At 37.3% G+C, this 17,397-nt stretch overlaps 1 protein-coding gene across 1 annotated transcript; it reads left to right on the top strand.

Annotated features, from left to right (window-relative positions):
• Positions 1-3,535: 3,535 nt before the first annotated feature.
• On the top strand, positions 3,536-15,474 carry LOC132556603 (amiloride-sensitive sodium channel subunit gamma-like). The gene is given in 11 exon segments (XM_060221035.1): positions 3,536-3,901; positions 5,336-5,535; positions 6,159-6,239; positions 7,112-7,203; positions 7,850-8,013; positions 9,409-9,439; positions 9,442-9,498; positions 9,864-9,892; positions 13,649-13,728; positions 14,016-14,091; positions 15,106-15,474. Coding segments are annotated over 11 exon segments (1,545 nt in total).
• Positions 15,475-17,397: the final 1,923 nt, after the last annotated feature.

Below are 17,397 nucleotides of genomic sequence, written 5' to 3'. Positions count from 1 at the left end.
CTTCTACAGGGGACAATCACATTCTACAGGGGACAATCTCATTCAACAGGGGACAATCTCCCTCCACAGGGGACAATCTCATTCTACAGGGGACAATCTCCCTCCACAGGGGACAATCTCCTTCTACAAGGGACAATCTCCTTCTACAGGGAACAATCTCCTTCTACAGGTGACAATCTCCTTCTACAGGGGACAATCACATTCTACAGGAGACAATCACATTCTATAGGGGACAATCACATTCTACAGGGAACAATCTCCTTCTACAGGGGACAATCACATTCTACAGGAGACAATCACATTCTATAGGGGACAATCACATTCTACAGGGGACAATTTCCTTCTACAGGGGACAATCTCCCTCTACAGGGGACAATCTCCCTCCACAGGGGACAATCTCTTTCTACAGGGGACAATCTCCTTCTACAGGGGACAATCTCCTTCCACAGGGGACAATCTCATTCTACAGGGGACAATCTCCTTCTACAGGGGACAATCTCCCTCCATAGGGGACAATCTCATTCTACAGGGGACAATCTCCCTCTACAGGGGACAATCTCCCTCCACAGGGGACAATCTCATTCTACAGGGGACAATCTCCTTCTACAGGGGACAATCACATTCTACAGGGGACAATCTCCCTCCACAGGGGACAATCTCCTTCTACAAGGGACAATCTCCTTCTACAGGGAACAATCTCCTTCTACAGGGGACAATCACATTCTACAGGGGACAATCTCCTTCTACAGGGGACAATCACATTCTACAGGGGACAATCTCATTCAACAGGGGACAATCTCCCTCCACAGGGGACAATCTCATTCTACAGGGGACAATCTCCCTCCACAGGGGACAATCTCCTTCTACAGGGGACAATTTCCTTCCACATGGGACAATTTCATTCCACAGGGGACAATCACATTCTACAGGCTACAATCATATTCTACAAGGGACAATCTCCTTCTACAGGGGACAATCACATTCTACAGGGGACAATCTCATTCAACAGGGGACAATCTCCCTCCACAGGGGACAATCTCATTCTACAGGGGACAATCTCCCTCCACAGGGGACAATCTCCTTCTACAAGGGACAATCTCCTTCTACAGGGAACAATCTCCTTCTACAGGGGACAATCACATTCTACAGGGGACAATCACATTCTACAGGAGACAATTACATTCTACAGGGGACAATTACATTCTACAGGGGACAATCTCCTTCCACAAGATACAATCACATTCTACAGGAGACAATCACATTCTATAGGGGACAATCACATTCTACAGGAGACAATCTCCTTCTACAGGAGACAATCACATTCTACAGGGGACAATCTCCGTCTACAGGTGACAATCTCCCTCCACAGGGACAATCTCATTCTACAGGGGACATTCTCATTCTACAGGGGACAATCTCCCTCTACAGGGGACAATCTCCCTCTACAGGGGACAATCTCATTCTACAGGGGACAATCTCCCTCCACAGGGGACAATCTCATTCTACAAGGGACAATCTCCCTCCACAGGGGACAATCTCATTCTACAGGGGACAATCTCATTCTACAGGGGACAATTTCCTTCCACAGGGGACAATTTCCTTCCACAGGGGACAATCTCCTTCTACAGGGGACAATTTCCTTCCACAGGGGACAATCTCCCTCCACAGGGGACAATCTCATTCTATGATAGTGATTTCTTCTAGTTTTATTTGAACACAGATAATAAAGAAAACTCGGTAGGTGTGTATCGTACAGATCTCCACTGGCCATGTCCTGAAGGTGAAGTGATAGAAAAGCACTAATACAGATTAGATTTAAATCCGAAATCATAACACTTACAAATGGCTGGTAATAAAAACACGTGAACCCTTTTTTCATTTTTTTCCTATAGAGAGATTTATTCAGATCATAAGTCGTTTCCCTTTAGGACGAACATTTATTCATCCCAGTAAAAAGACTATGGCGGAGGATGTGTTTCTAAACTCCCCAAGGAAAATGTATATTTGTACAGGAGATCAGTGTATCGATTACTCAAGTGTTTTGATTTGAATGTTCAGTGAACCATGTCTAGCGATTTTCAGGGTCATCATAGTTTTGGTATTTGTGTGGTATTAATAGAATATTTGCTTGTCTTACCCTAAGTTTCAAACCGGGGGATTCCCCTGTCTGGACAATGATAAGACATCACGTCAACAATTTATTTACGTCACGTCAACAGTTTATTTACGTCAATGATGTGAAGCATTGGGACAACAAAAACTGATACATATCTCCGAGTTCCTAATAAGGCCAACAGGATATAGAGAAAAATAGTTATTCCGTTTGAAAAATATGTTTGAATTGCAATCACTAAGCATGCCTCGTGTTTGCTAACTTAACCACTATTCCCCATGCGTCGAAATCCTCTTATCTCGCCTCCAAAGGTGTGATTATGATCTCACACATGAAAAAAACGTTGATTTACCTGTCCCGGCAAAGTAAGGTACTCCCTTCCCCCTGTATTCAGAGTTGTGTACACTTTCTATCAGGGACTAGACAGATTGTACCCTCTCTGTCACAACACGGTAAAGCTGTCCAGACTTCCGGTCAGAGAAAGACATATTTTCTACCCCCATTAAGCAGATTGTACGCTCTATGTCTCAACACGGTAAAGCTGTCCAGACTTCCGGTCAGAGAAAGATACTCTTGCTATCTCACTTAACAGAGTTGTGTATACTTCCTGTCAGAGAATATTACTCTTTCTACCCCAACTAGACTATACTTCTTTTTACGGAAAGACGTTTTGTACCCCATTAGACAGAGCTGTGTGAACTTCCTGTCCGGGAAAGACACTATTTGTACTCCACTAGACAGAACTGTGTGAACTTCCTGTCCAGGAAAGACACTATTTGTACCCCATTAAACAGAGCTGTGTGAACTTCCTGTCCGGGAAAAACACTATTTGTATTCCACTAGACAGAACTGTGTGAACTTCCTGTCCAGGAAAGACTCTATTTGTACCCCACTAGACAGAGCTGTGTGAACATCCTGTCCGGGAAAGACACTATTTGTACCCCATTAAACAGAGCTGTGTGAACTTCCTGTCCGGGAAAGACACTGTTTGTACTCCACTAAACAGAGCTGTGTGAACTTTCTGTCCGAGAAAGACACTATTTGTACCACACTAGACAGAAATGTCTACATTTCTAGTCAGTGTCTGAACACACGGAACAATAGCTAAGACTGAAGTTGAAATAAGAACTATTAAACTGAAACAACCCTATTTACGTGTATTCATTGTAGAAATACAAAACGATTAAAAAAATGTTAGCATCGCAGTCACCGTCATTCCCCCTTATTTTCCATATAGAATACTGCAAATATTCAAACATATCTACATCATAATGAAATATTGCAGCACATTTGAAGTATTTTCCCAGTTATAAAGAAAATTACAACAAAAGGGACAATGGCTTAGCTTGTCTATATATCTATATAATAATTTTTTGTAGAATTAAAACACTGTAAGAATTTACTTAATTTATTTCAGAAAAAATGGACGAAAACGAAGAACAACCTGAGATGAAAAAGAAAACTCTTAAACGTGTTTTCTCGAGATTTTCTGAGAAGACGACGATGCACGCCGCACCCTATATCAATAGTGCTACATACACTACTGCTAAAGTAATATGGTCGTTCCTACTAGTAGCCGGCCTCGGGGCAATGACACTGCATCTTTACTTCCTGATCAATAATTTCATACAATGGCCAAAGAAAACGACGCTAACACTTGGATTCAGCAATTTGGAACTTCCCGCCATCACAATTTGTAATGTAAACCCTGTTCGGAAATCCCAACTATACAGGACGAGCGACAAGTTGCAAGACTTGGTAGACATAGTGGATCCTGTAAAATACTTCGTAAGTCGGCCTTGAAAGTTAAAACGGTTAAAGCAAACGAAAATATACTTATGTAACTTCCAAGTTATAACAGAAGTTATTTGATTAACAACTTTGGCCTCGAAAGTCTCAGCAAGTTAGACTCCCAGCATCACTGACGAGTCCTACAGGGGTCTCATGTTGTCTCTAATGCCAAATTTGTATTCAAAGATGTCAATTAGAAGTGTATGTATGATAAATCATTATTTAAGATAGATGTACACAGACAAATAGCTCGATAGACATTTTTATCGTTGTACGGAATGTAACCAGCAGTGATATTCTACAAAAGGTTATCTCGACACATGTGTATCTCTAAATATCTCGACATCGTTTTCGATTTGATAGAATAATTTCAACAGAAACTATTTCGATATACACAACGTCATGGACGTTTCGATAAATATAGCATTCCCAACGTCTGGGCGACCTATTCGGTGAATAGATGGTGAATAGCGTTAACTAAAAGCTTGTACACTTGTAAATTCAGAAATCTCAGCGACACCGAAAACATTGATTTTTTTTTAGTTTATATCCGTCTCCATGTGTTTTGTGTCTCTCAGTCACGATACAGGTCACGATTTTCAGCTATGTCAGGATACAGAATACACCCTATTTAACTTGCAGCTCTTTTCTATGCTTCATTCACACGTGTCCTATGTACATACTGGTGTAGTATTGGCGAGCTCTGGGAGGTCGGTTAACTGAAGCGTGGATTATTTGTATCATATTACTAGTCCTTCATACAATGTAAATATTTCTAAATAACACTTTATGTCAAAATATTGACAGAAAACATCGATCTTTCTGGTCACATTTCGTAACGCCATGTCTATAAGCAGTAACCACCAATTTTGAAGTGCTGAATCCTAAGTGACAGGATCTTCCCACTAAACGAATTCCACCTCGCTGTGAATATCTCGCTAATGATATGATGCGTAAGAAATGACAATGTCCTTTTTTTTATTTATTTACACCGTGTGTCATTATGTATATCCTAATAGTACACGGGCTATAGAAGTCAACAATTAGGTATCGTCTATCTTCTGACGACCTAAAACGGTTCAAATTTTATAATTTTAAATCTTTTTTCTTGTAACAAGAGCCAACTTATTCCAAATATAATTCTTGCTCGCAATGTCGTCGTGGTTTAAGACAAATCTAAAATTATCCCCGGCTTCCCCGATCAATAAACCGACAAAAGTGAGAAACAGGTACAAAAGTCTTATATGCAGCAATGGAAAATTCCATTTTTTTCAGAATCTGAACGATTTTAAAATTCATTACTGTACTTAATTGTTTCTTTCAAACAACTTACTCGTACCAAAACATTGATGTATCTGACCTGACAACTTGTGTCAGTAAAACCGATTAGTATCGATAATTTATAATTTGATTTAATTGGGAATTAATCAGGAAAACAGAAGAAAGAAGAGGTTTGTGGATGCCTTGGACAACAGGAACTTGAGTACCTACGATGACGAGACGGACTATGATGAATACTATGACTATTATGATAACCAAGATGACTATGAAAATGACGAATTTGAAGGTCCGAGGGACAAGTTAGCAGAAATCAACAGCATATTCACTGAACTGTATATGAAGGAAGAAATGTAAGATTTTTTTTAATGGTTTTCTAATATCAATTAAACTGGCTATTAAAATACCCTCTCCATTAGGTAAGTGTGTGTGAAATCATTAATTAGAATTGTTTGTGAAATTATATGTGTGAGATCGATATATTTACGGACGATTTCAATTAAAAATCGATAAATCGAAAACAAATTATTAATTAAGACACGACACCAGTTGTTCGGAAACCTTGCTATCTCCTGTTCCATGTTGCAAACATTTTATTTTGACCGGGTTCATTTCAATGGAGAAATCGGCGTGGTTTCTTTTAATGAAGTGAAATTATAGAACTCACATCGCATCTTTCCTTTTTTTAACTGTTTTACTTTTGAATTTTTTTACATTTGTTTATTTTTCAAAACTTGAGAAATCATATCTCTTAGCGAATTTTTATAATCTTTTACACATAATGAAAGCAATCAGAAACATGATTTAAAGAGTTGAAAAAAATAGTGTTTTGTACTGTTTCTGATGAGAGGAAGAAGACAGCTATAGATAGGAAAAGATGGAGGAAACGGTATCTGTGCAATTTTTACTGTGGAATTATTGATTTATTCAATGTAACTATTACAGTGATTGAAATAAAACCATTTACATTGAACAGGGGTGTCCGGGAAGAGATTGGCCATAATATCTATAGGATGCTCATGCGCTGTATCTTTAGTCGTTTCTCGTGCTCGGCAGAGTAAGTATCATGGACAAACATAGCCTTGTGTTAGTAACCTGTGGCTTCTAAGTGTGTTATATGGTCAAGTGTAGAAACTGCTGGGTAGTTCTGTGGATAGTGTTCCGTAAGATTGCTTCTTTGCGGGTCTTGTCAGGTTCAAAGTTCTGTTATAATACATATATATACGGGATATAGAGCTTTATAAGGTTGGTAAATTTTCTATTCTTTTCGAAATTGGTAACATTCTATTATTTCGAGGTCTAATACTAAGCGAGATTTGTAACGTCCTATTATTTCGAGGTCTGATACTAAGGGAGATTTGTAACGTCCTATTATTTCGAGGTCTAGTACTAAGCGAGATTTGTAACGTCCTATTATTTCGAGGTCTGTTACTAAGCGAGATTTGTAACGTCCTATTATTTCGAGGTCTGATACTAAGCGAGATTTGTAACGTCCTATTATTTCGAGGTCTAGTACTAAGCCAGATTTGTAACATCCTATTATTTCGAGGTCTAGTACTAAGCCAGATTTGTAACATCCTATTATCTAGTACTAAGGGAGATTTGTAACGTCCTATCATTTCGAGGTCTGATACTAAGCGAGATTTGTAACGTCCTATTATTTCGAGGTCTGATACTAAGCGAGATTTGTAACGTCCTACTATTTCGAGGTCTAGTACTAAGCGAGAGTTGTAACGTCCTACTATTTCGAGTTCTTATACCAAACAAAATTGGTAATATTCTATCTATTTTTGTCATGTCTGAGTCTGATTTTTAAAAAAATCAATATTACAGAAGCTTTTGTAACTAAATCATGATTCATTGTTGATTTCTATGAGAAATCAAATACACTGTGCTCGATAAAATTGTTCTTTTATATTTTACTTTTAGCAATTTCACCTTGTTCCAATCTCAGCAATATGGCAACTGTTATACATTAGACCAAAAGAAAATGATTGTAAAAGAGTCTGGCCCTGAAAGAGGTATGTATGTTGTAAATGTATGTCCCATGACTTCGAGAAAACTCTAGTTACCATCTCTAGTGTAGCTAATCCAATGTAAAATATCACATTAAATACAGTCTCTTAATGTGTATGTTTTACTGCATGTGGATGCCAGAAACCTCATTATTCCATTCATATGATTATATTCGTCTCAATGAAAACCTAAACAAAACAAAAGGATTGTTTACATATAATGTAACTTTAGGATATGTGCTTATCAAGAATCAGGAGAGCCATCTGCGCGTTCTTGCAGGAATTTCTGAAATTATTACCTGTGTTTGAAAAATGGCGAACGATTTTGAGCGGAACTTAAAATCACTTGACGATGATTTAATAAAACAAATAACGGAGATTCTCATGTTAAGAAAGAAGTTTTGTAAATGTCACCTTTGTGAACACGATCAGTCTTGTTTTCTTTCAAACCTTTTAAAGTAAATATGCTTTTTTTAAGTGAATGTTTGCTATTCAAACCAAGAATACATACCAGACAATGACTTTCTTTATATGGCAGTCAATTTCGTTTCGCTTGAATAAACACTTTACCTGATGTCGGTAACTATTAATATGTTAGGAAAATTTACAGAGAGAAAATCACTGATCGTAAACATTTTATTGATGGTGTCAGGGCTTACCTTGATGCTGTATACGGAGAATTATGAATACCTGGATGGAATCACAGATGGCTACGGAGCAAGAGTGCATATCCATGCCCGTGACACATTTCCGTTTCCGTATCAATCTGGCTTCTTTGTACAGACAGGGCATGAAACTACCGTCGCCCTAAAACAGGTAACCACAAGTACTTTACACAGAAAAAGAAATTATCATTATCTTGAAACATGCAGACACACCAACGTCACCACTAACAGTGACAGAATACGAAACTACCATCACCCTAAAACATGTAGACACAAACACCAACGTCACCACTAACAGTGACAGAATACGAAACTACCATCACCCTAAAACATGTAGACACAAATACCCATGTCACCACTAACAGTACACAGAATACGAAACTATCATCACCCTAAAACATGTAGACACAAACACCAACGTCACCACTAACATTACACAGAATACGAAACTACCATCACCCCTTAAACATGTAGACACAAACACCAACGTCACCACTAACAGTGACAGAATACGAAACTACCATCACCCTAAAACATGTAGACACAAACACCAACGTCACCATTAACAGTACACAGAATACAAACTACCATCACTCTAAAACATGTAGACACAAACACCAACGTCACCATTAACAGTACACAGAATACGAAACTACCATCACCCCTTAAACATGTAGACACAAACACCAACGTCACCACTAACAGTGACAGAATACGAAACTACCATCACCCTAAAACATGTAGACACAAACACCAACGTCACCATTAACAGTACACAGAATACGAAACTACCATCACCCCTTAAACATGTAGACACAAATACCAACGTCACCACTAACATTACACAGAATACAAAACTACCATCACCCTAAAACATGTAGACACAAACACCAACGTCACCACTAACGTTATATAGAATACGAAACTACCATCACCCTATAACATGTAGACACAGATACCAACGTCACCACTAACGTTATATAGAACGCATCTTGTTTTACAAACACCATCGTCATCATTAACATCAGACCGAACAACACAAAACAAGCATCACCCTTTCCCTTATACGGGTAGAATCATTCACTCAAGCCACTATTAACATCAGACAGAAAGCAAAGCTACGATGAAATGAAAAATTAAAACATCTAGACACAAATCACGGCGTATTCATTAACGTTAGACAGAGTATTAATTTACCATCAAATTCAAAATCTAGACACAAACAACAGTGTATTCTACAACGTCAGACAGAACAGGAAACTACCACCATCCTGATAGATACTACATTATAGTCTGATTATCATAGGACCTGTTATTGAGTTTTCTTAATAATGCAGAAAATAATAAGCATTTGGTGTACAAGAATCGGAAGTAGGTACATCTCTTCCGTGAAAAGTTGTCATGTCTAAAATGTGTCTAAAATTCTAACATTTTCATGTTTTTTGTTTTGCAAAGTTTTGATACATGTTTGAGATCATGACTGAACTGTGCCATTGTTTGAATGGACTCGTTATGGGGATTACATTTTGATTGATTTACCTAACAGACGCAGATAAATCGGATATCGAAACCACACGGCAATTGTGCATCAAGTCAAGAATTCAGAGATTTTTACAACAAAACGTACACCAGGCAGGTTAGTATAAGCCACACATGAACAATGTACCAGTTCTAATGGGTTTGTTTATGTTCTTGTGATGTTCGTAATTATTAACATTGCCAACTTTTTGAGAACATGACATTACTTAAATTCACCTACATATACATGAACTTGAAGGTTCTCATTGATGGATTAAAAAAGGCATCAAACACGCGTTATACCTTGCATGTATATATGGTAAAATACTTTAATATTTCATATTACTTAAAACTGTTCTGAGCGTGTAAAATTGAAATTGTCTTCTGAAACATTCAGGCGTGTATGTACCTATGTAGACCAACTGAAATAGTGAAGCGATGCGGTTGCTATGACGACTATGACATTGACCTGTTCTATGGAAGTTCGAAGAGGATGTGTACCAGCGGGTCAGGTAAGTATCCTCAATTCAACATGGAGCTAGGGAAAATCCAGTAGTTCCTCACGTACATAATACAGTCGAAATTCGTTACCTAGAAATTCAAGGGACCGTGGAAAACATTTCGACTTAAGCGAAGTATGTAAATAAGGTTGACGATATCAGTTTGCTGACGTTGATTTCGCCTGAACGAAGTAAGGCTACGATAGCGCGCAAACAGCGTAGTTTAATCTGATATTTAAAATGGCAGTAAGTAAACAAATAAATTTATACCTTCTTTCTCCTTTTATTGTTTATTCATCCACACAACAAAACATGCCATAACTCCAATACATACATTTGTACTCACGTCGTTCCGTCCAGCACACGTGTGCAATACCTTACTGGCCTTACTGACATATACTTTATATATTTTACGGTGTTTTAAATTTTGTAACTAATGTTAAAATAAAAATTAAAAAAAAAAACAAACAAAAAAAAAAAAACAAAAAAACAAAAAAAACAAACAAGTATATGTATCTAGATATCCTTACTATTTCGGTTGTCCCACGTGTCTTCAGCCTAAAGACACCAATTCTAACATTCTTACAAAAAGTCTTGTACTTACAGACCACTCTTCACTAACCTGTCCCTATAGATAATTTGAGTGTGTTTTTATTTGTATATTTTACCGTTGATATCATTTTACCTCTATCCACAGACTATAAGTGTGTTTACAAGGTCCAAAACGACATTTTCAACAAGAAGATCACGTGTTCCTGTACAGATCCTTGTGTGTAAGTATAAACGTCTTGGTCCCGTTTTGTGTTCACTTTGGTAGGTTTTAAAAATTATGTTTGTATGTTTGGAGATTTATCAATTGTAGTCATTACGTTAAACATATACAAGTCATATTTGGTGTGCACTTTGTTCACTATTGTAAGCATGAAGTGGTCTGGAATTGGACAACATCCAGGATACACTTGGCCTAGAGGTCACTCTTCACTATTGTAAGCATGAAGCGGTCTGGAATTGGACAACATCCAGGATACACTTGGCCTAGAGGTCACTATTCACTATTGTAAGTATGAAGCGGTCTAGAATTGGACAACATCCAGGATACACTTGGCCTAGAGGTCACTGTTCACTATTGTAAGCATGAAGCGGTCTGGAATTGGACAACATCCAGGATACACTTGGCCTAGAGGTCACTCTTCACTATTGTAAGCATGAAGCGGTCTGGAATTGGACAACATCCAGGATACACTTGGCCTAGAGGTCACTGTTCACTATTGTAAGCATGAAGTGGTCTGGAATTGGACAACATCCAGGTTACACTTGGCCTAGAGGTCACTGTTCACTATTGTAAGCATGAAGTGGTCTGGAATTGGACAACATCCAGGATACACTTGGCCTAGAGGTCACTGTTCACTATTGTAAGCATGAAGCGGTCTGGAATTGGACAACATCCAGGATACACTTGGACTAGAGGTCACTGTTCACAATTGTAAGCATGAAGCGGTCTGGAATTGGACAACATCCAGGATACACTTGGCCTAGAGGTCACTCTTCACTATTGTAAGCATGAAGCGGTCTAGAATTGGACAACATCCAGGATACACTTGGCCTAGAGGTCACTGTTCACTATTGTAAGCATGAAGCGGTCTGGAATTGGACAACATCCAAGATACACTTGGCCTAGAGGTCACTGTTCACTATTGTAAGCATGAAGCGGTCTGGAATTGGACAACATCCAGGATAAACTTGGCCTAGAGGTCACTGTTCACTATTGTAAGCATGAAGTGGTCTGGAATTGAACAATATTCGGAATACACTTGGCCTAGAGGTTCACCGTTCACTGAAGTTAGTTTACACGTTTTATACGATCACATCATTAGGTCACAACTGCAGACACACATGTACGTAATATATGTACCTTGGTGTGTGGAAATCACTGCTGTCACTCTTGGTACGTTTTCTCTTACGTTAATCATGTTTGAAACCAATAAAAACAACAAGAAAATACCAACACGTCAACACAATCATGATCCAAACTCAAATTCAGTAAAAAGGGTATACATAAACGGAACCAATAGGCAAACTAACGAGCATCAAACACGTCCAGCTTCATATCGCACAAAGGAAAGGAACATTTTTTTCAAAGAAATCACTATTACGACAACAGTGAAATTTTCCCATAATTTTCATCAGCTTGCACCTTTTGAAACTCTCGTCGGAGTTTCTCCGTTAGTTTACGACTTAATACACGAAAATCCTGATGATGGGAACAGTTTCTTGATAATCAAAACTGCGACATGGAAAAAAAACACTCTAGGTTTGGGATGAAGGAATGTTGCTATCCAGAGATGGAGAATTCACAATAAAGAATCGAAATCATCAGGCATATCACACAGCTTAATGTGAATATGCCAATGCTGGTTTCGATGTAGGAAAAGATCGAGATAAGCGGCTGATGTAGCGGCCAATTTCCTTGTACCTAAGGATTTCCTTGCAAGATGTCGGCAGCTGACAAAGGGTTGCAAGAGTTGCAGGTTGATGAAGATTATGGGGAAATGATATAATCGTTATAATGATCTCATCGCGAAATTTTCTATATATTTGTATGATATCAAGCTGGACATGTTTGATTCTCCAAACTCACTGACAATATAGTTAGTTCGATCGGTAATTTTCCGAGCCTTTCATTTTACTTCTATCAAAGACACAATAACTCCACAGAGACTTCTATAATGGACACAAACACTCCACAGAAACAGATCACTTAAGCGTTTGAATACGCCCTCTAAAGCTTGGCTATTCTACCAAACTTTGGAGCGTTTGTTTAAATAGTTGCTAAACGGGTCATGTGTACAGTCCCTGTAAGTAAATACACACAACTGGACATTGTTAATTGACTATTCGGGACTAGCAAATCAATAACATTTTTCATATATGTGTTTTGAAAAAAATATAAGATTTAGGTCGAGTGTTATGTGTCTAACATATTCTGACTTCACGATGGATATCTGTAGAGTTTCGTGTAAATTTTCAGAATAGAAACTAGATTTACATAGTCTTATTATATCTATAACATTTCACTTTACGTCTTTGGCTTTGCTTATGTTTGAAAACTACCCAAGATAGATTATTTGGAAATTTTCTGCGTTGACACTTTTAAAGCTTAGAATACAAATAAAGTACGCACGTGTAATTCCTCGGATAAATTGGAGAGTGTCAGGGTTGCTGTAGCAGTATAAATCAGTATAAACTGTATATTATCTTTAATTTCTTTCAAAAATAGTCATATTTACTTGTATGTTTTTCTCCCAATTCTTCAGTCATTATTTGCATTGCTTTTACTGTTTGTGTTTGATCTAGGGAAACCGATTTTAATTTGGAAATAGCATCAAGACAATGGCCAACCGAAAAGTATGCGGTAAGCACATGTATTATTATCAAGATGTTTCAAATATGCTATAAAACATCTCATTATCTTTATTTCTGTAATTCCTGGTCACATTTATAATCATGGTGTCCGAAATCCCAAATTAAAATATGATATATTGGCTACCTTTTAAAAACCCTGGTACCCCCCTAGAGAGGTGTCCTCATATTATATACAAAGTTGAAAAAGAATTCCAAAATTGAATGGATGTGGCAAACAGATCGCTGGATCCTTGATACTAATATATAAACTTCTGTGTATCTGGATAGCGACAGCATTCATATTGGTATTTGTACTGGTCATATATTTTCTGTTTTAAATATTCTATATTATCCTTGTTGTTCCAGTATCTGCTCCGGGAGTCGGTATGCGAGGATCTTCCAGATGACTGTGAGATTTTGAGAAATTCCACAGTGGAAGGCCTGGGGTAAGTCACTAAAAACATATTAGATAATCATAAGGGGATTTACGGGAAAATAAACGTTTTTTTTTTTTTTTTTTTATGAAACGAATATTATACAGAAATATTGAAGATCATCGAGTAAAAAAACAGGTGATCATTTTAACCCTTATTGAGTGAATAAACATTAAATTTGATGATATACCGCGTGTGTTACGACAGGTGTAATATAGCATTTGGTACAGTTGTTAAATATGACATGTAATCTATCTTTATGGTAAGTAATTACTTGTCTTTTTTATATTTATTTTTAGGAGAAATTTTATAAAGCTTGTAATATATTATAAACAGCTAAACTACCAGTACCTGAAGGAGGAGCCAGACATTGAGGTAACATCCAATTACTGTGTTGTTTTAAATTCAGACATATTCAGTTTGCATCGTCCATTATACCCTTAATTCCTTTGTAACATTACAATTCTTTATCAATATGTCCAAATATATAACATTTTTACAACGTTTCAGCGTTTAAAATCACTTTCCTTACTATTTGGATTTCGTAAATTCTGTTTTTATCGCAACTTTTAAGTTTGCATCCCCTGTTTATATGTTAGTCCATGCAATGAAGCGTTCTCATTATGAGAACCGAGGTAAAGCAACAAAGATACCAAGTTTACATACGAGCCTTAAATATATTCATCTTCACATCACACAAGGAAAGTACCAAGTTACCTAACAAGTCCCGATTACATCTAACTTGATATCGCATGGGGAAATAAAGCATTCATCACCAATGTTTGTGATCTTGCCAAAAAATGTACTGCCTTTTCGCAAAAATAAATTGCAAGGGTTCACTGGCTGTCAGTTTTCACTCATAACTGCAGGAAGGTGTTTATTTTGTGTTGGTATTTTTTATAGTGACTTCCAATTTCACCATCGCTAGGTGTTGTCAGAAATACAATCACTTTCTTTCGTCATGGCCAATGTTCAAATTTGAAAGAGAAAAAAATAGAAAATACCAACATGATAAGATAATCATAATCCAAACTCAAATTAAATAATACTACGGCAAAATATGAATAAAAGACTTAACACGAAGACTTCCGCAAAAGTACAAGGATGAAAAGACCAGGTGTTCCGGAAGAGTAAGCGTCTTCAATCCTACTGGTAACAAATGAATATTTCGATATGTACTGTGCAATCGGAAAAGACAAATGTTGTTTGTAAATATTGGTTATACCCTCATCATCTTTCATTATCTACTAACTGACAAATTTTAACCACACTTGTCCCGCAATGCTTGATGACCCATGTTATCGTGTTCTTCTGTACAGAAAATACTAGAACACAAAGGAATTAATCGGGCTTGTTTTCTATAAATAATGACATGTCTTTGCTTTGCAGAATTCACAATTTGCCTCGGACGTTGGTGGAGCAATTGGACTGTGGATTGGTTTATCCATTCTAAGCATATTTGAGATAATCCAACTGATTGTAGAATTAGTTGGGTATTGCATTTACCGAAATGAGTTAAAGGATAATAACAGAAAACGACAAAACGACCCACCAAAGAGGTATGAAAATGACAATAGGCGGTTTAAAGACAGACCCGTGTATTATGTTGCCAATTCTCGTGACAACGATGGTGACCGATATGCACCTCCGCCGTCATGGCAACAATCCCAGGAGTTACCGGAAGTTAGACTGTATAAAGGAGGATCGTCACATAACGGGTCTATATATAGCTCACAATACGCACGACCATCATACTGATCGATAGTATCAGTCAACACTTGTTTATAAATCACATTATACGTTAATTGGTAGAATCTGTCACACTGTTTGGGCTGTTTTTGGCTGTCAATATATATCTTCTTGTTTCATTGCTTGTCTCAATGCTTGGCATTATTGTTGACGCTACAATATTGAATGACCAATGTGACGTCTTGGAATTATTGCTGTGACGTCATACCATTGCTCTGACTGGAGAATCCCGTCTTCCCACGGGTATATACTGTAAGAAATTTTACATCTCACTTAAGGCGTGTACACGTGTACACACCTGTCAGGAGTAAAAGAAAAAAATATCGATTGTAAGATAGTTATCAACCATATTACTAACATTAATGATGTTGAAATGGTATTTGTTTAGATAGGATCCATTCACGTTAAACTATGGATATATTTACTCAGATTAAACAGCCACCGCTGTTCACAAACAAATCCCACTCGGTTGCTTAGAGAAGCAGAAAATGTTGTTCAAACTTTTTACATATTTTTTTCTTTGGGGAATTAAACAGAAAGAAAATGAACACGAATCAGATCCAATAAATCCCGACGAAGACTGCGCAACTTATCAATATGTATTATAATTATAATTAGGACGCTTATATCTATGCAGCATTTTTATGAGGATACATTTATCAGCGTCTTGTTGCAGATGTTATTAATTTTATATAAGTGTCCTTTTGATAGTTTCCTGTCCCACACAGTAGGAGGTTTAAGAGGTATTTGTTTATTATATTGACTTTTAAGAATTTACTTATTTGTTTTTTTTTAATTTGTCCACGACTTTATTCGATATACACACGTGCCTATGTAATAAAAAGTTATGAATTTGATAACTAATCAGTGTTTTTTTTTTATTATTATTTCTTTTTTTTGTTTGTAAAAAAATCCTCAAAATTAAATATATTTCAATTAGAAGTGTGTTTGTTATTTATTTATAATGAAATTTAAATGTCGAGGTTATGTTATGCAAGAGTGATTAAGAAAACTGGCAAGAAAACAGCAGTGATTCGGCCAAACGTCGGCACCATGTTGATTGAGCATGACGCAATGCCATGTACATATGGAATATCAAATGCTATATAATTCCCGCCAAATAACACAATCGACACGGAGATGAACGTTTTACAGATATGGCTCCAAGCTAAACTAATGTTCACAATCGGCATAGCTAAACTAGTAATAGGAAGGTCCACCCCAGGATAACTCAGATCATTTTGGATATAATCCCCAAGCAGAGAAAGGAAATTTTTAAAAAAATGGGACTATTTCATTTGCTGAGTCCCATCCCTAACGGCCGAGACTTATCATTTAGACAAAATATATTCCTCTTTACCACAAAGATGCTTCTGACCAAAGTGGGGCAGAATCCTGGCATTCCTACAGAATAAGAGAGATTTTAAACAAATTTCTCTATTTCCCTATTGGACTCGTCAATCAAGCTATAGCGGGTCACGACCCACTTTTTATATATTGATTCAACTTTCCCCAAGGATGCTTCGGACTCAATTAGAACCGATTCCTGGTATTCCTACGGAATTGCTTTATTTCCCACTTTACCAGCAGATGCTTCGGAACAAATTTGGCGCCAAACTATACGTCTGATACACTATCGGCCCATATAACTTAATTGGCGCGATGATAGTCTAATGTTATACAATACAAGCTGCTCGATTATATTTTACAAAACCTTCGATAAAGTTCCATTTTCTGAACTACTGTCTAATCTCAAATCCTGCGGTGTTAATCCTGGAACTGTTGATTGGTTTTCTTGTCTCCGAAGTAACCGACATCAAAGCTTGGACACTAACGGTCACTGCTCTGATGTGACCCTGTCATCTGTTGGTTTTCTGGTCTCCGAGGTAACAGACATCAATGCTTGGACACTAACGGTCACTGCTCTGATGT

Source organism: Ylistrum balloti, unplaced genomic scaffold (assembly GCF_031769215.1).
Source record: "Ylistrum balloti isolate Yb309-2 unplaced genomic scaffold, AGI_CSIRO_Ybal_v1 Utg369650, whole genome shotgun sequence".
Lineage (NCBI taxonomy): Eukaryota > Metazoa > Mollusca > Bivalvia > Pectinida > Pectinidae > Ylistrum > Ylistrum balloti.
The sequence above is the reverse complement of the archived record's forward strand: the minus strand, read 5'-3'. Positions and strand labels throughout refer to the sequence as shown.